This window comes from Microcaecilia unicolor, chromosome 6 (genome assembly GCF_901765095.1).
Source record: "Microcaecilia unicolor chromosome 6, aMicUni1.1, whole genome shotgun sequence".
Classification (NCBI taxonomy): domain Eukaryota; kingdom Metazoa; phylum Chordata; class Amphibia; order Gymnophiona; family Siphonopidae; genus Microcaecilia; species Microcaecilia unicolor.
In genome coordinates, this window is record NC_044036.1 from 325,355,674 (window position 1) to 325,376,894 (window position 21,221).

General features: G+C 42.9%; 1 protein-coding gene and 1 long non-coding RNA gene across 2 annotated transcripts in view; one reads left to right on the forward strand and one right to left on the reverse strand.

Annotated features, from left to right (window-relative positions):
• Positions 1 to 2,135: 2,135 nt before the first annotated feature.
• Positions 2,136 to 16,132, reverse strand: LOC115472245. Its single transcript, XR_003942491.1, has 3 exons — positions 16,121 to 16,132; positions 15,284 to 15,290; positions 2,136 to 2,253 (listed from the first exon to the last, which is right to left on the reverse strand). It is a non-coding gene; the product is annotated as an uncharacterized LOC115472245 (long non-coding RNA).
• Positions 14,300 to 21,221, forward strand: part of ANKFN1 (ankyrin repeat and fibronectin type III domain containing 1) — a 161,348-nt gene continuing 154,426 nt past the window's right edge. Inside the window, 2 exon segments of the mRNA XM_030206448.1 lie at positions 14,300 to 14,479; positions 16,182 to 16,392. Of these exon segments, the coding sequence (XP_030062308.1) occupies positions 14,300 to 14,479; positions 16,182 to 16,392 (391 nt within the window).

Here is a 21,221-nt window from a genome sequence, read left to right on the forward strand (position 1 = left end):
TTTTTTGAGATATGCCAACTAGAATTGAGCGCCTTACTCAAGGTGAGGTTGCACCATGGAATGATACAGAGAAATTATTTTATTTATTACATTTTTATCCCGCGCTTTCCCACACATGGCAGGCTCAATGCGGCTTACATAGTAACAATATAAAGAATTATGGATTGTTTTGTAGGTTACTTTCTTACCATTCAGGAAATGTAGGATAACATATTCTCTAGATGATTTAGAGGCATTACATGAGGGTAAATTCAATGAGGTTGTTCATGTAGATTGGGGCGAAGCCATACAAAATTATAATATTCTTGGTCTTATTTTGCATCCCTTTCCTAATAATTCCTAACATCCTGTTTGATTTTTTTGGCAGCCGCTGCACGCTGGGCAGAAGATTTCAGCATATTGTCTACAATGACACCTAAATCTTTTTCTTGAGTGCTGACTCCTAAGGTGGATCCTGGCATCAGGTAACTATGATTTGGATTATTCTTCTCAATGTGCATCACTTTGCATTTGTCCACATCAGATGAATACTCTGCCCTGTTACTTTTCTGAGAGGATCATTCTAATGCTCTAGAAAATAAACCACTTGTAAAGTGACTGAGCAGCAGCACCTCCAGATGCCTCTACTCTACTCACACAGATAGTTCCTCCAAATTGAAAAAAAAAGAATATTTTTGGTCTGTTAAATATCATCATTAGTTTTCTATTGTGTGCTAAACTGGTTACTTACCAGCTTCGTCAATATGAAGTATACCAAGCCACTGCCACACCGAAAGCTTTCGTTAAAAAAAAAAAATCTCTCCCAAATCTTACTTTTTGCCTCGTCAAGCTTTTTTCCCCCCAAATCTGAACGTGTTCATTTACCTGGAACAAAAAACGAAAGCAGGGAAGAGCCTCTATGTCAGGAAATCCAAGAATGCAGGAGCAGAGGCTGACCAAAAGACGAATCCAACACTGGAGACAGTGTGAGGCAATACTTTTATCGTTGCTGATACACGGTCCGTCTTTCAGTGTAATAAACTACTACTACTACTTACCATTTCTATAGCGCTACTAGACGTACGCAGCGCTGTACACTTGAACATGAAGAGACAGTCCCTGTTCGACAGAGCTTACAATCTAATTAGGACAGACAAACAGAACAAATAGGGGATAAGGACAAAGAGTAGCAAGATTCCGGAATCCCACAGTAGCAAGATTCTGTGCAGAATCCCAAAGAGTAGCAAGATTCCGGAATCCCACAGTAGCAAGATTCTGTGCGGAATCTCAAAGAGTAGCAAGATTCTGGAATCCCAAAGACTACTACTACTACTACTAATCATTTCTAAAGCGCTACTAGACGGTACGCAGCGCTGTACACTTGAACATGAAGTGACAGTCCCTGCTCGACAGAGCTTACAATCTAATTAGGACAGACAAACAGGACAAACAAGAGATAAGGGAATATTAAAGTGAGGATGATAGAATAAGGGTTCTGAACAAGTGAATAAGGGTTAGGAGTTAAAAGCAGCATAAAACATCTACATTAGGGGTCTGGTAATAATTCCTCAGAATGCATTATGTACTTCAAAACAGTAAAAAAAAAAAAGCGGCAAATAATTCTATCCCCGGTGAATGCAGATTTAGTTTATGCATATTCATTGTGGATAGTGCTGGGCAGACTTATACGGTCTATGCCAGAGCCGGTGGTTGGGAGGCGGGGCTAGTGCTGGGCAGACTTATACGGTCTGTGCCCTGAAGAGCACAGGTACAAATCAAAGTAGGGTATACACAAAAGTAGCACACATGAGTTGTCTTGTTGGGCAGACTGGATGGACCGTGCAGGTCTTTTTCTGCCGTCATCTACTATGTTACTATGTTACTATGATATCTTGAAAACTGAACTGGTTGTGGAGTCCCCAAGACAGTTTTGGGAAGCCTAGATGTGATAGAGTTCTTGATAGTTCCCCCAGTCATCCATACACACTGTGTAAGCAGATGGTTTGGTACTGTAGGGTTATTTCCCAACTCTATCCTGGAGGCACATCCAGCCAATCAGGTTTCCAGGATTACCACAATGACTATGCATGAGATAGATTTGCATGCACTGCCTCTGTCGCATGCGTATATCTCATTCACAGAACTGCCAGGTTGCCCAGTTCCAAGAGAGAGACTTTAGGTCAGTCCTGGATTTCCAGCAACCCTATCATGATGCATTGTGGGACCTACAGTATTGATTTCAGTGGGTAGAATCAAGGACTATAAATGTCACACCTCATATAAGCTCAAAACCAGGAATACAAAAAAATCTCCCTTCTGGAACTGGACAATTCAGTAGCTCTGCATTCATATTCACTGTAGCAGTCCTGGAAACCCAACTACCTAGGTGTGTCTAAGACAGTGGCATAGCCAAGGGTAGGCCTGGGTGGGCCAGGGCCCACCCTATTTGGACTCAGGCCCACCCAAAATTGTGGCACTCTTGCTATGGCTGGTGGAGATCCTCAAACCCCGCCAGCCGAAGATCTCCTCCTCCTCAGGCAGCCGGTGCTCTTCCAAATGGCAGCTGGCAGCACTTGCCTAAAGCTGAAACCGACACCAGCCCCTCTGCACATGCTTAGTTTTCATGCATGCACATCTTGCTGGCCGTGGCATCAGCTCGAGGAAAGTGCTGCTGGCTGCTGTTTGGAAGAGCGCTGACTGCCTGAGCAGGAGGAAATCTTCAGCTGGTGGGGTTTGTAGAGCTCCTGCTCGGGTATTTAATATTTTGGGCGTACAGATGGAGGGAGGGACAAAGAGCAGAGCAAAGCAAAGAAGAGAGGGGCTAGGGACAGGAGGGCATGAATTCCGTGCCCACCCACCTTGGACTCAGGCCCACCCAAAATTGGTTGTCTGGCTATCCTATAGCAAAGTTTCTCAACCCAGTTCGCTGGGAAACCTTGCTATAGGATACTGCTGCAGCAGCGGTGTAGCTAGGTGGGACACCAGGGGGGCGGCCGCTCCCCCAAACGGAGTTCTGCTGGCACCGGCGCCTATTTTTTTGTTGTTGTTGTGCAGCACTGAAAATGTGCACTGGCGGAAGTCCGCTCTCGCTCCCCCTGCGCCGTCAACCTGGCTGTACCTAGCTACGCTTCTGTGCTACGGAGCTACAATCAAAGGCAGCCCAACCCTTAGGCCAGATTTGGCAATCACCCAGAGCAGCAACTCCTGGGAAGTGGGGAGGGCAGCAAAGAGTATGAGGCTGGCAGCCACATAAAGTCTAAGAATGTTTCCTGCAGGAAGGGTAGGCAATTTTCAAATAGTCTATTTGCCATTTACTTAAAAGCATATCTTGAGGGGGAGGGGGACAGAATAGAAGCCTAAAGGGAGACTAAGGCTGAATGTTTCCTTAGGGTGCCCAGTACTCTTGCACTGGCCTTAGTTACCATTGTCACTCCAGCAGCTTTGATAGACCCGCTGAAGTCCCATCCACTTTACTCATTAACTCCAGAGCATCTCATTTTGCAGAAATCATGTTTCCAGTTTGTAAACTCTCTGCTGCAAAATCAAAGTTTACTTGTCATCCATCCCAATTATGCGCTCATTATTTCAGTCCTCATATGTCCACAGTAGACAATTACTGTCTACGAGATGCTTTTTAGACAAATGTCTTTATGCGGGACATGCACAGCACTCCTCCGTCTACCCATTTAAAACACAAGCAGAGCAGAAGCACTTGGCAAATCTTGGATCGGAATATTTGCTCATGTGACCTTCATGGCTAGAATGAATTGAGAAAAAACAAGGGATAACCTTTCTGCTCACCCTGCTATTTATTCCTCTATACCAAGGGTTCTCAACCCAGTCCTGGGGACACATCCAGTCAGTCAGGTTTTCAGGATATCCGCAATGAATATGCATGAGGCAAATTTGCATGCACTACTTCCATTGTAAGCAAATCTATCTCATGCATATTCATTTTGGTTATCCTGAAAACCTGACCGGCTAGGTATGTCCTGAGGACTAGGTTGAGAACCACTGTTCTATTCAGAAAAATATTTGCACCTTTGGGTATGTAAAACCAGGAACAAGAGAATGGCTACAGGGCTGGTGTAAATGTTTACACCTTAATGCAGTGGTTCTCAAACCCAGTCCTAGAGGCACCCCAGCCACTCAGGTTTTCAGAAGATCTACAATTAATATTCATGAGAAAAATTTGAATGCACTGCCTCCACTGCATGCAAATCTATCTCATGAATATTATAAACCCCCAGGAGTTCCTCATATGTGCTGAGGCCCTCTAGTCGCTTTTATCCTGTCTCACATGCTCTCCACCCAACCTCCCTAGCACTTAGCTTCTGAGAAAAACAGTTCTTCTCCACAGCATCCTGTAATCCCAGTGTCAATATTTGGGGCTCCTCTTTCACTCAGGGTGACTGTTCCCTATTTATCATCCTTCCCTGGTTACACCCTCTGGTAACCGGTCACCCTTCTGGTACTCCGGCGGTACCCCTTGACATCTTCTTTGGGATATAACCCCGGGTTTCTTAGCTTTCAATATGCAAAATTCACTCCATGCCATATGCAAATTCACTTTATTCGCACTCTGCTCCAGTCTTACAGGGAACACCTTCTTTCCAGCTTATTATTCAAATACCAGTTCACTCACTGAGCCGAAATTACTTTGGGAGACCTGGGTCTCAGTGTCAACAGCCTCCTCCCCTGGAGAGGATGTTCTTCACTCTCTCTAACTTTACAGTCCTGTCCTCCACCCCACGGCTGTTAGTCCATTTCAAATAATCCACAATTCCATCAATAACGTGTCCATAGTCTGGTAATTATCTTCCTGGCTTTTAGAGGGATTCTTTTCTCCCATCTTCCAGGTAATCTCCTCCAGCAGGCTTCAGGCTTTCCAGGTTCCCATCTTGTCTTCTCTACCTCGTCTGGGAGAAAGCTATTTATGGGGTGGCCAATAAACCTTCCCATCTCTTTAGACCTCGCCCCCCTGGTTCCAGAAAGATCTGGATCTAGAACTGTCTCTCAATACCTTTCTCTCCTCCGCTCTGACAGCTCCCCCGGTGGCTACTTTGGGGAAAAACCCGGTCCTATGACCTGAGCACCCTCTAGCTGTCTCTTCGGGGAATTACCCTGATTTCACCTTGGAGCTCCCTGTACTGGCACCTTCAGGTCATTACCCAGCTATCTCCTTGGAGCTCCCTCTAGGGACCGTATCATGCCTTTTCCTGATTTCCTGTAGGAGAGCGCCCTCTGATGGCCACCTTGGGATAGGGCCGTCACTGTGTTTATCACAATATTCATTGTGGATCTCCTGAAAACCTGACTGGCTGTGGTGCCTCCAAGACCAGGTTTGGGAAACCACTGCCTTAATGCCAGAGATATGCATGTAACTTACATGTAACGTACACACAGAAGAACCAAAGCCCTTGCAGACTTGAAGACACTCAAGAAAACAGCAAAGATGGCTCAAAGAATGCACAGACAATGCTTCCGAGAGTCTAAAGTTTATTGTCCAACAACTGTGACTTGACATGTTTTGCTGTCAGTCTTGGGAAGTGATAGCTAGATAGGACAGCTGTGTGTTCCTGGGGTGTAGCATTTCCCCGATAAAATTAATGCTAGTAATGGATATATTCTACAGAATATAAGTGGAGTACCTTTAAAAGTAACTTTGGCTAGCTTAGGTGTTCTGCTGGTTTCATTGCCTTTCTTGTTCTTAATCTAAGAGAGGTTTATCTTTTCCATTTAATCACTGCATCTCAGTTGCCGGACTAGATAGCCTTTGATATCCTAGGAGATGATATTCCAATTTTATTTTAGGGGTGCTAAGGTGAATAGAGACGCACCTTTCTTGGTTGCATTACATTGAGTTCTATTGAAGGCAAGGATTATTTTAAAGTTGTTTGATTTTAAAATTCCATATGAGTTGGTTACAGTATATTTTAGCTCTTATGTACCTTCTCATAATTTCCACAAAGGCGATTACATTCAGCTGAGGGTATTAATGTACTTGCACCCACTGTGAAGGTTTTGAGATTACAAGAAACAGCTATTCACTACCCTTAGAACTGAGAAATTTATCTTCTTATAGGGATTTTAGACTTGCTTTGAAGACATGTTATTCTGTATCTCTTTCTCTGTTAGGTGATTTACAGTGGGTACATTAAATGATTGATCTGAATGTATGTTTTCATCTAACATTGTCATAGGAGCCAACTTTTTGAAATGATTGAGGGTGCTAAATGCAACACAAGTGAATGTTCCCTGATCACAGTAAATGAGTTTGTCCAATATTGGGGGTATTCAAGCACCCATGGAGCTGGTGCTTCTGAACATTGTAATGTAATTAGTTTATTCTGAAGGCAATTGGGTAGATCTTACTATTTAGGTCTGCATTTACTCAGCCTTGACTTGTGGAGTGGAGGAGTAGCCTAGTGGTTAGTGCAGTGGACTTTGATCCTGGGGAACTGAGTTTAATTCCCACTGCAGCTCCTTGTGACGCTGGGCAAGTCACTTAACCCTCCATTACCCCTGGTACAAAATAAGTACCTAAATATACTATGTAAACTGCTTTGAATGTAGTTGCATAAACCATAGAACTGTGTATCAATTTCCATTTCCCTATTTGAGATTTTACATGGAATGTTGCTATTCCACTAGCAACCATGTAGAAGCCTGCCCTTGCAGATCAGCAAAGCAGGCTTCTGTTTCTGTGAGTCTGACTTCCTGCATGTACCTCATTGCTGATCTGCAAGGGCAAGCTTCTTCATGGTTGCTAGTGGATGAGTAGCCAAGTGGTTAGTGCAGTGGACTTTGATCCTGGGGAACTGAGTTCGATTCCCACTGCAGCTCCTTGTGACTCTGGGCAAGTCACTTAACCCTCCATTGCCCCTGGTACAAAATAAGTACCTGAATATATGTAAACCGCTTTGAATGTAGTTGCAAAAACCTCAGAAAGGCAGTATATCAAGTCCCATTTCCCTGTTTCAGATTCTAAATGTAATGTTGCTGCTATCTAAGATTCTACATGGAATGTTGCTACTATTGGAGATTCTAGATGGAATGTTGCTACTGTTTGAGATTCTACATGGAATGTTGCTATTCCACTAGCAACATTCCATGTAGAAGCCTGCCCTTGCAGATCAGCAACGCGGCCCGCACAGGCTTCTGTTTCTGTGAGTCTGACATCCTGCATGTACGTGCAGGACGTCAGACTCACAGAAACAGAAGCCTTTTCGGCCGCATTGCTGATCTGCAATGGCAGGCTTCTAGATGGACTATTGCTAGTGGAGGAGTAGCCTAGTGGTTAGTGCAGTGGACTTTGATCCTGGCAAACTGAGTTCAATTCCCACTGCAGCTCCTTGTGACTCTGGGCAAGTCACTTAACCCTCCATTGTCTCTGGTACAAATAAGTACCTGAATATTTGTAAACCGCTTTGAATGTACATAAGTACATAAGTACATAAGTAGTGCCATACTGGGAAAGACCAAAGGTCCATCTAGCCCAGCATCCTGTCACCGACAGTGGCCAATCCAGGTCAAGGGCACCTGGCACGCTCCCCAAACGTAAAAACATTCCAGACAAGTTATACCTAAAAATGCGGAATTTTTCCAAGTCCATTTAATAGCGGTCTATGGACTTGTCCTTTAGGAATCTATCTAATCCCTTTTTAAACTCCGTCAAGCTAACCGCCCGTACCACGTTCTCCGGCAACGAATTACAGAGTCTAATTACACGTTGGGTGAAGAAAAATTTTCTCCGATTCGTTTTAAATTTACCACACTGTAGCTTCAACTCATGCCCTCTAGTCCTAGTATTTTTGGATAGCGTGAACAGTCGCTTCACATCCACCCGATCCATTCCACTCATTATTTTATACACTTCTATCATATCTCCCCTCAGCCGTCTCTTCTCCAAGCTGAAAAGCCCTAGCCTTCTCAGCCTCTCTTCATAGGAAAGTCGTCCCATCCCCACTATCATTTTCGTCGCCCTTCGCTGTACCTTTTCCAATTCTACTATATCTTTTTTGAGATACGGAGACCAGTACTGAACACAATACTCCAAGTGCGGTCGCACCATGGAGCGATACAACGGCATTATAACATCCGCACACCTGGACTCCATACCCTTCCTAATAACACCCAACATTCTATTCGCTTTCCTAGCCGCAGCAGCACACTGAGCAGAAGGTTTCAGCGTATCATCGACGACGACACCCAGATCCCTTTCTTGATCCATAACTCCTAACGCGGAACCTTGCAAGACGTAGCTATAATTTGGGTTCCTCTTACCGACATGCACCACTTTGCACTTGTCAACATTGAACTTCATCTGCCACTTGCACGCCCATTCTCCCAGTCTCGCAAGGTCCTCCTGTAATCGTTCACATTCCTCCTGCGACTTGACGACCCTGAATAATTTTGTGTCATCGGCGAATTTAATTACCTCACTAGTTATTCCCATCTCTAGGTCATTTATAAATACATTAAAAAGCAACGTAGTTGCAAAAACCACAGAAAGGCAGTATATCAAGTCCCCCTTCCCTTCCCTTTTTGTAAAGCAGATATAAATGCTTATATGAAATTAAAGTAAAATTAAATATGCTGTCAGCCATGTCTGGGTAAAGTTAAAAGGATGACATTGGTTATTTTCATCCAGATGTTCAACTCAAACAGTCTAAAGCAGGGGTGGGCTACTTTGGCCTTTGAGGGCCACAATCCAGTCAAGTTTTCAGGATTTCCCCAATGAGTATTCATGAGATCTATTTTAATGCACTGCCTCCACTGTATGCAAATAGATCTCATGCATATTCATTGGGGGAATCCTGGAAAGTTGGCTGGGTTGCAGCTCTCAAGGACTGAAGTTGCCCAACTCTGGTCTAAAGTCACCAGAACAAAGTTGAGTCTACTACTACTACTACTTAACATTTCTAGAGCGCTACTAGGGTTACGCAGCACTGTACAAATTAACAAAGAAGGACGGTCCCTGCTCAAAGGAGCTTACAATCTAAAGGACGAAATGTCAAGTTGGGGCTATCTAGATTTCCTGAGTAGAGGTGTAGTGGTTAGGTGCCGAAGGCGACATTGAAGAGGTGGGCTTTGAGCAATGATTTGAGGATGGGCATGGAGGGGGCCTGGCGTATGGGCTCAGGGAGTTTGTTCCAAGCATGGGGTGAGGCGAGGCAGAAAGGGCGGAGCCTGGAGTTGGCGGTGGTGGAGAAGGGTACTGAAAGGAGGGATTTGTCTTGAGAGCGGAGGTTACGGGTAGGAACGTAAGGGGAGATGAGGGTAGAGAGGTAAGGAGAGGCTGCAGATCGAGCCGGGGGTCGCGTAACAAAGTTGAGTCGGTAACTATAGTCTGCTGTATATCTTGCTAAAGGAAAACTCTGTCCTGTGAATGTACCCAGTACTACCTCCCTTTCTGTAGGCAAATTTTACTTGGGCAATGATTTGCCCAGACAATATTGTGGCAGTGAGCCTGGAGTGACAATTTAAAATATCAGAGTTTGTCTGGCTCACTACAAAAATAAACCAGATAACTCCTTTATTATTATTATTATTTATACATTTGTACCCCGCGCTTTCCCACACAATGCAGGCTCAATGCGGCTTACATAGTAATTTGAAATACAAAGTTAAGATTAAATAAGTACCTGTATATAATATGTAAGTCGCATTGAGCCTGCCATGAGTGGGAAAGCGCGGGGTACAAATGTAACAAAAATAAAAATAAATACATTTTCAATAAGACAGTAGTAAAACAACGTAAAGTCGGGCTTAGTAGTGCATTATAAGTTGAGCTAGATAATATATGACTAGGATAAAAGAGGGTAGACAGGATAGGATAGTGTAATTTGGGAGAAAAGGGGTAAGGAGGGATAAAATTAAGCAGAGATGGAAAGAGAAGGATGGGAGGTTGGTATTTAAGGCAGAACAGAATTGGGAGTGGAGGTTGGCGAGACTAGGTTGGGGCATTAGGGTAGGCTTGCTTAAAGATTGATTTCAATATCAATCTCATGATTTTCATGTACTGTTGCTGGTTTTATTATGGGACTAGTAAAAAAGGCCCGTTTCTGACACAAATGAAACGGGCGCTAGCAAGGTTTTCCTCGGAGTGTGTATGTTTGAGAGAGTGTATGTGAGAGTGACTGTGTGTGAGAGAGAGAGAGTGAATGTGTGAGTGTGTGTGTATGTGTGAGAGAGAGAGTGAGTCTGGGTGTGAGTGTGTCTGTGAGAGAGAGAGTGTGTGCAAGTGCGTATGTGAGACACAGTGTGAGAGAGAGAGTATGTTTCACACAGATACAGTGTGTGTGAGAGACACAGACTCTCTGTGAGACTGAGTGTATGAGACCAAGAGAGTGTGTGAGTGACTGTGTGACACATAGAGAGTGAATGTGATACAGTGTGAGACATAGAGTGTGTGAGAGTGAGAGAGAGAAAGACATTGACTGTGAGAGAGAGAGAGAGTGTGCGTGTGACAGAGACACCTCCCCCCCTCTGGTGTCAGGACCCCCCTCCCTCCCTCTCTCTGGTGTCAGGCCCCCCCCCCTCTCTCTCTGGTGTCTGAGCGTTACTGTGCAGGATGCTGAGCTCTGGCTGTGCTTCAAGGAACTGACCAATCCTATTTAATAGAATGCACCTCCAACATTCTGAAGCTGAGAAACCTCGTGTGGTTGGTCACTTCTGCTTGTGGCGAACCCAGAAGTACGTGATGTCAATTCAGGAGATGGATACAGAGAGTAGGAATGCCTCAGCCATGCAGCCAGCTTCAGAATGTTGGAGGTGCGTTTTATTATATAGGATTGTTATTTTGTGTTTGTTTGTTTGTTTGTTTTGTTTGCTTGTTTCTTTGTTATTTCCAGGGCTTTTTTGAAGGGGTACTTGGGGGGTACTGAGTCCTGGCACCTTTTCCATAGTATTAAGTTATGTCCAATAAAAAAGGTATCATCTTATTTTCTTTTCCATGTTTTATTTTGTTTGATTTCTATTGATAACCTTAAGAGTGGACTAACACGGCTACCTCACTCTTCTACCATAGTCTGCTAAAATTGACCCATGGACCCCAAGTTTTAATGAAAGAGCTCAGGCTCTATACACCAATTCTGCCTTGTCATAGATTCTGTGACTGGTTGGGGGCTTGGCTATCATGGGGTGAGTCCCTCAGTAATCACCTCACCCCTGAAAGGTGGCCCAGCATTTGAGTACCGGCACCTTCTTTGTTAGTAAAAATGCACTGGTTATTTCCAAGTCATTTTCTTCCATTTTAATTCTTTGACAAATAATGAAGGCTGATAATGCCTGAAAATAGAAATTTTTTAAGCTCCTCCGAAAATTGGATCATTTGACTCTTACAAGTATTTCCAGGAATACATTATATAAAATTGCAGAGAGATATTCAAAACAATATATTGGGCAAGAGACGTTCCTGCCTACTTAAATCGGGTTCTACAGACTGGCAGCTGATATTCGTGCTGCTGAATATTGGCTCTGACTGACCATTTTTAAAGTAGGCAGGAGAGGGATGTTCTGGCAGCTATATGGTGTCCATGTAGATAAGTGACCAAATAGGACTATATAAGAAACAGTCCTAATGTTGGTCACTTAGATATGCAGGTGTCGGCACTGAATATCGGCTGGCACCTGCGTAGCTTCCAGGTAGTGGCCAAAGATGCGGATGTGCTCCCCTCTCTCCCGATCACATCCAACATGGTCTGAACCTCCTCTCAAACCTGCCCCCTTGCTCACATCAGAACCCCTTCAAACTCCCTCTGCTCACATCAGATCCCACAACCCCCATGCGCATCAAAATCTCAATCCAACCCCCCCCCCCCACACACACACACATACATACTTACCAACCTTAATTCCCTCCCCCTGCCCAGATTCTACCTTATCATCCTTGAATGTCCAGTGGGGTAGTCCAGGCAAGAGAAATTCCTATTCACTCCTGCTGCTAGTGGATCCATGTAGGAAATGGCCACTGTGAGCTCTAGCAGTAGAATCACAGTACTACTGCAAGGTCAGGTATTTATATATGGAAGCCTGACCTCCAGCGATAATACCACAAGACTACTGCTAGAGCTCATGGTGGCCACTTTCAACATGGAATCAGAAGGGGAAGAAGCTAGTGGGGCTTACTCCTGCCTGGGCTATCTCATCGGACTACCAAGGATGACAGACTCTGGAGAGAGATTTACTGGGGGGTTGTGGAGGGGGGAGGGTCTGACATAGGAAGGAGGGTGTGGGGGCCTTATTTATTTATTTATTTTGAAGAATTTATAGCCCACTTTAACTCTAAAATAGGGTACAGTAATACATACAGAAAAACAATATTAAAATAATCACATAACATTTCCAGTTATTATCATACTTTCTGAAAACAACATTATCAAAGGCATATCAAAGGTCATTCCAGCAGAAATGCTTTCAAAAAGCAATGCTTTAAATGTTTCTTGAATTGCTGTTTGTTCGGACAAAGTCTCAGTGTCCTGGGAGGTTGTTCCACATATTTAGAGGGTCTTTTACTAAAGGTTAGCTCGAGTTGTCTGTAGCAATCCCCATTTTATTCCAATGGGACCTGCTGCAGATAACTCAAGCTAATCTTTAGTTTAAAAAAAAAAAAGCAGCAACTGAGAAAGTTCGAGCACGAGTATCTGCAAAATGGAAACCAGAGCATTCAGGGGTGACTAACTGTTTTGCGGCTTCTAATCACAACAACCGCCTTGGCTAACACAAAGACAGTACATCCACAAAATACAGAGGAACAGTTTCATATATACAGTATGTTGGTAAACCGATCATAATACCCAGAACATAACTCTGTATTTTATAGGAAGCCAGTGAAGCCTTTCAAAACCAGGGTGATATGGTCAGATTTCTGAACACCCCTGATTAGACATGCCGCTGTGTTCTGCATGACCCGCAAAGCCTGGAATTTGCTCAGCAAGAAACCCATATAAAGCGAATTAGGTCAAACTCATGCTCTACTTGATCGTACAGGGTTGCAGGAGGTGGTCTGATATGAACAGGTGTTTCTGGGAGGGCCGATTTGAGTGCAGAAGAATGGGAGGGAGTCTGATGTAAGCAGGGGGGAGTGGGAGGGGGTCTGGTATGAGCAGGGGAGAGCAGGAGGTGGTCTGGTATGAGCAGGTGTTTCTGGGAGGGCCGATGTGAGAGGAGGAGAATGGGAGGGGGTTTGATGTGAGCAGGTGTATCTTGGAGGGTCAATGCTGGGAGAAATGGGAGGGAGTGTGGTGTGAGCAGGGGGGGAGTGGGAGGGGGTCTGATATGAGCAAGAAGTTTGGGGGGGGATCTGATGTCAGCAGGGGATGGTGGATATTCAGAGTTTGGGCAGCAAGGTGAAGCACAGTCAGACCCAGATATTCAATGCCAGTGCCTGGATATCCGGGGCTAATTTTAAAAATGCTGAATATTAACCCGATAATTTTTAGGGATGTGCATTCATTCGAAGCAACACGAGAAATGCCAACGACCTGTTGTTGCACGTCAAGACATGACATTTCATATTTTTTTATGAGTCGTTAAAAATGTGCACTGTTCTGAAAGAGCACACACCCTTCACGAAGAGCACGCACCGTTTTGGAAAGAGGGTGCCCTCCTTCCCAAAAGTGTGAGCATGTTCAAGCCATCCCACATGCACATACAGCACACCTTTGCACATACTATTGAGAAAGACTATGGAGTCTTCATGAACAGTTTATGCCAGTGGTTCCCAAACCTGGTCCTGGAGGCATCCCGGCCAGTCAGGTTTTCAGGATACCCACAATAAAATATTCATGGGGGTGATTTGCATGCATTGCCTCCACTGCATGCAAATCTCATGAACATTCATTGTGGATAGACTGAAAACCTGACTGGCCGGGATGCCTCCAAGACCAGGTTTGGAAACCACTGGTGTATAACCTTTCTGAAAGACCATGTACTTTGAACAACGTTGCTCCCATAACAAAAATATGTTAATCCCTCTCCACCCCCGCCCCCACTCAAAAAATGACCTTGTATTCATTCACACCATGTATTTCTTCAGACCAGAATCGGTTAACACCGTTAACGGTAATATGTAAGCCACATTGAGCCTGCAAAAAGGTGGGAAAATGTGGGATACAAATGCAACAAATAAATAATTAAATAAATAAATAAATAACCATTCCTGTAAACAACACAGAAAACTACACGACATGAAAGCTCCAGGCTGCACACCCCTAGTAAATTTCTCTGCAAACCTATTATCAACCCAAGCTCAAACAACGCTAATTTCTAAATCCAGGGCATTTTGTCATTTGTAGCCGGGTGCGTTCAAGTGAAGATGACCCAACAGATGCAGAGTTTACAGCTGTCCCAGACAAAGAAGATAAGTGCACCATCTTCCCCAAATGCAGCAAAACGTTTGTACCGCAACCTCTCCGAAAAGTTGAAAGGGAGCCATTCGTCCTTTGATGAAGCGTATTTCAGAGCAAGACCTGACCGCTGCAGAAAGACTTCTGTAGTAAGTAGTCTCCATCTGACAACTTTGCTGTTTACAAAATTACTTTCCTTCAAAGCAGTTTGGAATGATAGTTCAGGCTTATATTTTATCACAGCTAGACTACCGTAATGTTCTTTATGTAAGATGTTCCAAACAACACATACATGATTGCAGAAACTCCAATACACAGCAGCCAGACTGCTATGTTCTGCCATAATGTTTGACCATGCAGCGCCATTGTTAAAGAGGTTGCATTGGCTGCTCGTAGAAAGCCCAATGACAGTTTAAGATCTTCTGCCTGATTTTGTAAAACCAGGCATGGGCTAGCACCACATTAGGAGCTTGATTCAATAGATGACACCCAAAGTTAGGTGTCAGGATGATCGATGCTAAGCTAGTCTTCTGTAAAGGACACTCTTGGTGGAATAACCTTTACAAAATACTAGCTGAGTGCGCATTTCCCCCCAGATTCTATATATAGCACTTATATGGTGTGAAGCCCCGCTCAGCGCATCCCAGGATGCACTGGGCAGGGCTGGGCGCTGCCATTTTTGAGGCAAAGCCAATGGAAGAGGAGGGAGGCCACCTCCCTCCTCCAATGAAGGTAGGGGGTGAGGAAGGGCCGCTAGACCACCAGGTGGGGGAATTGACCCGCGGCCCACTGGGCCACCAGCATAAGGGCTATTGTAGTGGTGTATAGTTGGGTACAGTAGGTTTTTGGTGGGTTTTGAAGGTCTCACCATACAATATAAGGGGGTAACAGAGAGATGTGTACCTGGGAGCTTTTATGTGAAGTCCACTACAGTACCCCATAGGGTACCGCACTGCTCTGCTGGGGTGTCTGTGTGGCCTACTAAGAATATTGCCCCACGCCCTCCAATACATCCCAATGGCTTGATTTTGTGTATTTTTCACTCGGACTTTTTTTTTTTTTTTTTTAAATGGACCAAAAAGATAAACAGGGTCCCAAAAAAACAACAGGGGACCCTCATTGTTGGGCATTCTTGAACCTGCTCTAGCAGGAATCATGTCTTTCTCACCAAAAAGATAAACATACAGAGCACAAAAATATCTAACAAGTGGCCATTTTTGGAAAAAAAAAAAAGATAGACGTTTTGCTGTTTTGAAAATCACTATATACATTATTCAGATTTTGGACGTTTTGAGCAAATCGTCCAAAGATGGACTTAGACATCATATCGAAAATGTCCCTCCATGGGTGTCATAATGTGATTCAGCGCTGAGCGTTTGATTAAGAGAAGTGACTATTTTTAGTCTTTCATTTTTTGATTACTGGTTTTACGTTATTGTTTACATTTTAGTAATAGTTTGCAATAAATGCAGTTTTATGCCGTTATGGTAAAGGATTGACAAATGATTTAAACCTATTATTGGGGTCCCGGACTTGAAATAGCTGTAGTGTCATAAAATTGCTATCTTTTATTATGATGTCATTCCTTCCTTGAATAGATTATTTAAGCATGCATTTTTGTTATGTTTTGTATAACTTGAAGACCACCGTTGATATATTCTCCCCTTTGTTTGTTTGATGATTGACATTTCCCATGTCGACAGCCCAGCCCTAGTTTCTAAGTCAAACAGACAATCGTTGCTGCTATATTGACAGTAGGTAATGGGTAACTGACCTGCAGAAAAAGTAACGGACGTCAGTTGCTCTCTGCAATGAATACTGCTCACACCCTTCTTTCTTGCTGCCATCTAGAACTTTCAGTGCAACGAAGCGTTATTTGAGGCTGTGGAGCAGCAGGACTTTGATGCTGTTCAGATTCTTCTCTATCAGTACACATCTGATGAACTGGATCTAAACACGCCCAACAGCGAAGGCCTGACGCCGCTGGATATCGCCATCATGACAAATAATGCCCCTATTGCCAGGATCCTTCTAAGAACTGGAGCAAAGGAAAGTCCTCACTGTAAGTCCAAAATCCCTCCCCCCCCAAAAAAAAAAAAAACAACAAGTTCTCCTCATTCCCATGAGGTTGTCAAGAAGTTTATTGAAGTTATTTTTCAAATGATGATTCCGTTTCTAAGTTGGGTGGATCCAGAAACTCCTAATATTCAGAGACTTGGAGTATTATCTAGATCCACGCATGGTCTGAGTAGGTTTCATGCATGCTTCCCCCATGTTAACTTGGACAGACACACCCTAGTTTTACTTACTTTACTGATGACATGCCTCACCAGAGCTGCAGAATAAAAATGAAAACATATAAAAATACAATTATAGCAAAGTAAAATATTTAAAAAATTTAGGGGTCCTTTTACTAAGGTACGCTGAAAAGTGGCCTGCGCTGGTGTAGATGCGTATATTGGATGCGTGCAGGTCCATGTTTCAGCGCAGCTGCAAAAAAGGCCTCTTTTGTTTGGCCGAAAATGGGCGTGCGGCAAAATAAAAGTTGGCGCGCATCCATTTTGGGCCTGAGATCTTACCGCTACCCATTGACCTAGCGGTAAAGTCTCACGCATTTACTGGGTAGTAATGGTCTACGTGCATACAATGCCGATTACCGCCCGGTTAGCGCTGCGCACTGGGAAATTTCCAGCACACTTAGTGGACATGCGTAAAAAATGAAATTACAGCCCGGGCCATGTGGTAGCCGGGCAGTAGTTTAAAATTGACACGTGTAGGATGCGTAATGGCGCCTACGTGGCTTAGTAAAAGGGTCCCTCTAATGCAACTACAGCAGCTAATCATCACAACAACAAAAACTAACAGCCAGTATAAATAATATTTCTAAAAGCACCAAAGCTTTCCACTGTTTCTTAAAAGTAATAAAAGATGCAATACTCCTCAATTCCAAAGGAATATCATTCCATAATTTCGGCCCCATATATTCTAATGTATGGGAGGATATTGATACATATTTGATCCCATTTGGAATTTGCAAAAGAGATTGTTGAGATGAGTGTAGCGTTCTGGAAGGTACATAAGGTAAAAATAAGTCTTTCAAATATAATAGACCAACTCCAAAGTGTAATGAACCAGAACATAAAATTTTAAACATCACCCTCCACTCTATCATCAACCAATCATTGGAGATTCCCTCAGAAGGGGAGTCATATGATCCAAAGCCTTCTTATTATGTAGTAAATGAATTGCTGTATTTTGTACTAACTGCAGTCTTTTTAGCTGATATTTATATCCCACATTATCCCAAGGGATCTTGAGTTCAATGTGGCTTACATTAGATAATCAAAATAACGATGGAAGGAGTGTGACAGTATTGGTGTAATTGGTTAATTGTGAGTTGAAAATGACAATGTAAGGATGGTATTTTTAAGTACAATAGTAAGAAAGTAATCAAAAGGTTGGTCAAGAATTGGATACATTGGTTATAGATCAGGAATTAAACACAGGATTGTTAATCTGTTGTCAAGAATTGGTTAGCTTAGCAGGGTTTAAAAAAGGTTTGGCTGGCTTCCTAAAGGAAAAGTCCAGAGACCATTATTAAAATGACTTGGGGAAAATCCATTGCTTATTTCTAGGATAAGCAGCATAAAATGTATTGTACTTTTTTGGAATCTTCCCAGGTACTTGTGACCTGGATTGGCCACTGTTGGAAACACAATTGCTGGCTTGATGGACCTTCGGTCTGTCCCAGTATGGTAATACTTATGTAATTTATTAAATAGATAGGATTTCAAAGATTTGCAGAATATTAGATAATTATGTTGATGTTTGATAGGTTCTGGGCAAAACCACAAACTAGATAGAATAATGCATTTTGGTGAACAGATTGACTTAAGTATGTCTAGCAAAAAGGCAAATCAGTCAACATTTAGTCAACAGTCGGAGGTTTGATCTGGTTGAAAGATCGCTGCCAAAGTTAAGTAGCGCTATTATGTATTTTGAAAGCAATCAGTAATTTTTAGATAAAAGAAGAAAAAGGAAGAAGAAAATTAGTTAAATAAAAGTATTGTATGTTACGGGTGAATCAATGAAGATCTATTCAGCGCCATTAATATAGGGGACGCTGCCCCCGCATGGTGAGGCTGATAATATTCTGAAGATCCCCGTTAAAGATAAAAAATGAAATGTAAATGATGTATAGATTGTTGGATGTTGGATGTTGGACTGTTTATTTGCTAGATATTGCGATGATTGGGACAGAAGAGGATAATTTGCCATTTTAAAACAGCAGCTACTATGGGCAGCATCGAGTGGGGCTGCCTATAATGATTATCTTTCATATCTAAAATTCTGGAGAGGGTTATAGAAATGTACACAGGGTTTGGAGGACTAGAGGGAAATGTGGCAAAATACCTGCAATCAATTTTATTTTATTTTTGGATGTATGAGTAGGTGTGGATCAAGTAGGTCTGTCCTGTTAATGACCACGGAGTTCTTTTCGTTAACTTACGTTTTATATTATCTTGTGAACCACCATGATCTGCACATGCCTAGTAGTATAACAAATTTTAAATAAACCACAAATATTCTCTAGCCCATAGAAACATATATTCAATAATATTTGTACATAATTTATAAATAATTTCTGGACCTTCAAATTGGGAGACCATTATGAAGTGGAGCATTTGACACTAATGTATCTTCACCAACTTTATATTATCATCAGTCCATATTTTTTGTACCAAATTATCAGGCACAGCAAGCAGGAAGAGACCTCTACGTAGACAGTACAATCAAAGAGGAGAGTAGAGGGTAACCAAAGGACAATCCATCACAGGAGGTGGTGCTTAAAAGATGCTTTATTTGCTTCTTGGACAAAGGGACCCGACACGGTCTGTGTTTCGGCGTCAGAAGACGCCTGCCTCAGGGGTCACAGTAGTGTTCAAACGGATAAACCATGCAGCCCAAAGGGATTCGCTCAGGTAAAATGTCCAACAAACAGCCTTACCCGAAGGAGATATTCAGCAGACTCCTTCAGGTAAGACTGTTTGTTCGACATTATCCCTGAGCGAATCCCTTTGGGCTGTGTGGCTTATCTGTTTGACCACTATTTTGACCCCTGAGGCAAGCATCTTCTGACGCCGAAACACAGACCGTGTCGGGTCCCTTTGTCCAAGAAGCAAATAAAGCATCTTTTAAGCACCACCTCCTGTGTTGGATTGTCCTTTGGTTACCCTCTACTCTCCTTTTTGATTGTACCAACTTATACCATCCAAATTCTTCAATCAATAAACACTTGCTTTAAATAATATTTCAATGATACTTATCTGTATAAAGAAAACTATTGCTGTGTCTGAAATTATATCATGTTTTGAAGTTAATCTGAATGAGGGAAATCTCTTTCCCTTGTCAGTACACTCTCCTTTGCCATTGTCCAACGGCATCTAGCTTGCTCTCCTGACTATAGGAGAGCCAATCAAATGCTGTTGGACCACCCCGCATCTCTTCCCTTCCTTTCATCTGGCTCCTGCATAGGGGTACCCAGCAGATAAATCCAACCCTTCCACTGTTATTTTGGATAGCTGTTGCTGTGTGACCCTTGAAAACGTAAGTTTTTTGACTTTTTGTAAGATTGTCTTATTTTATTCATGTCCCACCGTCCGCTGTTGAATCAGCCCCCATTCCCAAGCGTGCCTCTATTCTAGACACACTCAGAATCCTTTGCTTTTTATTCAGTGACCGAGATGGTACCTCGACCTTTCATTTGATTTAAACACTTGGATCATTAAAAGATTAGCCAATTAAGTTCAGGCAACAAATGTTGCAACCTAGAAAGTTCTGATGTGCCTGGCAATATCAGATGCATGCAACAGCAGATTGAAGGAAATGAAAAACAGCTGTTTGCTAAACTGAAGAGCTGCTTTCGGACCCAGGTGACACAATGATCAGAAATGTGCTGGAAAATGCTCCTCAGTTTGAGAACCTTATCTCATTCCAGCCATCTGGAATGAGATAAGGTTCTCATAATGATAATTATTCTTAGGTAGAGTGAGGTCAAGTTGAAATGCATTTGAGTTTGTATAACAAGATGCCTGTCTTTTAAGCAGTCTGTCCCCCCCCCCCCCCCCTTCCCATCTGGTCTTCTACTATAGAAACTCAGCAGCATCAATCTACTGGGCTCAGCTGTGCTGTGTTTCCAGCAGGGCTCAAGCATCCAACAGAACTATAGAAAGGAACAAAAAAGTAAAAATAAAAATACAACTCAATGGAACTCAAGCATTAATAATTATCCAAAATAATAGGGAAACTTCATCCATAATTCTGCCTTGTACAGCTTAACAAAAACATACCTCCAATAACAATCGTTGCCGCAACTTTCAGGCCTATTGTTCATCCAGAATCGAAGCACTGGCAGGGCCAGCTGTACGGCATGGTTTCCCAACGTTCTTGGGAGCTCTTCATTAAAGAACGTGCAGGCCGTTTAGCAAGTCCTTGGAGTAGCAGCTATGTACTAAAGCCCTAGTGTGTGGACTTGTCCAATTAAAAAACATGTTGGTGCTTACCTATTAAAATTTGCACATAGATACATATAAATGGAAACTTGATATGCAGATTAGGCTTTAGTAGAATGTTCTCATTTTTGTGTTAGCTAATGCGCGCTTGCTAAGGTCTGAAATTTAGCACCTGCCTGCAGGTTATTTCAAGGGTTCATTATGGGTTTCAGGATGGAAGAGATGGAGCAGTTGGAGCAGAAACCAATGGTGCAGTGACATAGAAGATGGGAAGAGATGGAGGAATGATAGGGAATGAGCGGAAAGTAAGAGGAAGAGAAGAGAAAGTCAATTTTATAAAAGCTCTTTTATGAATTATAAAGACTTTTACTTGTGAAAA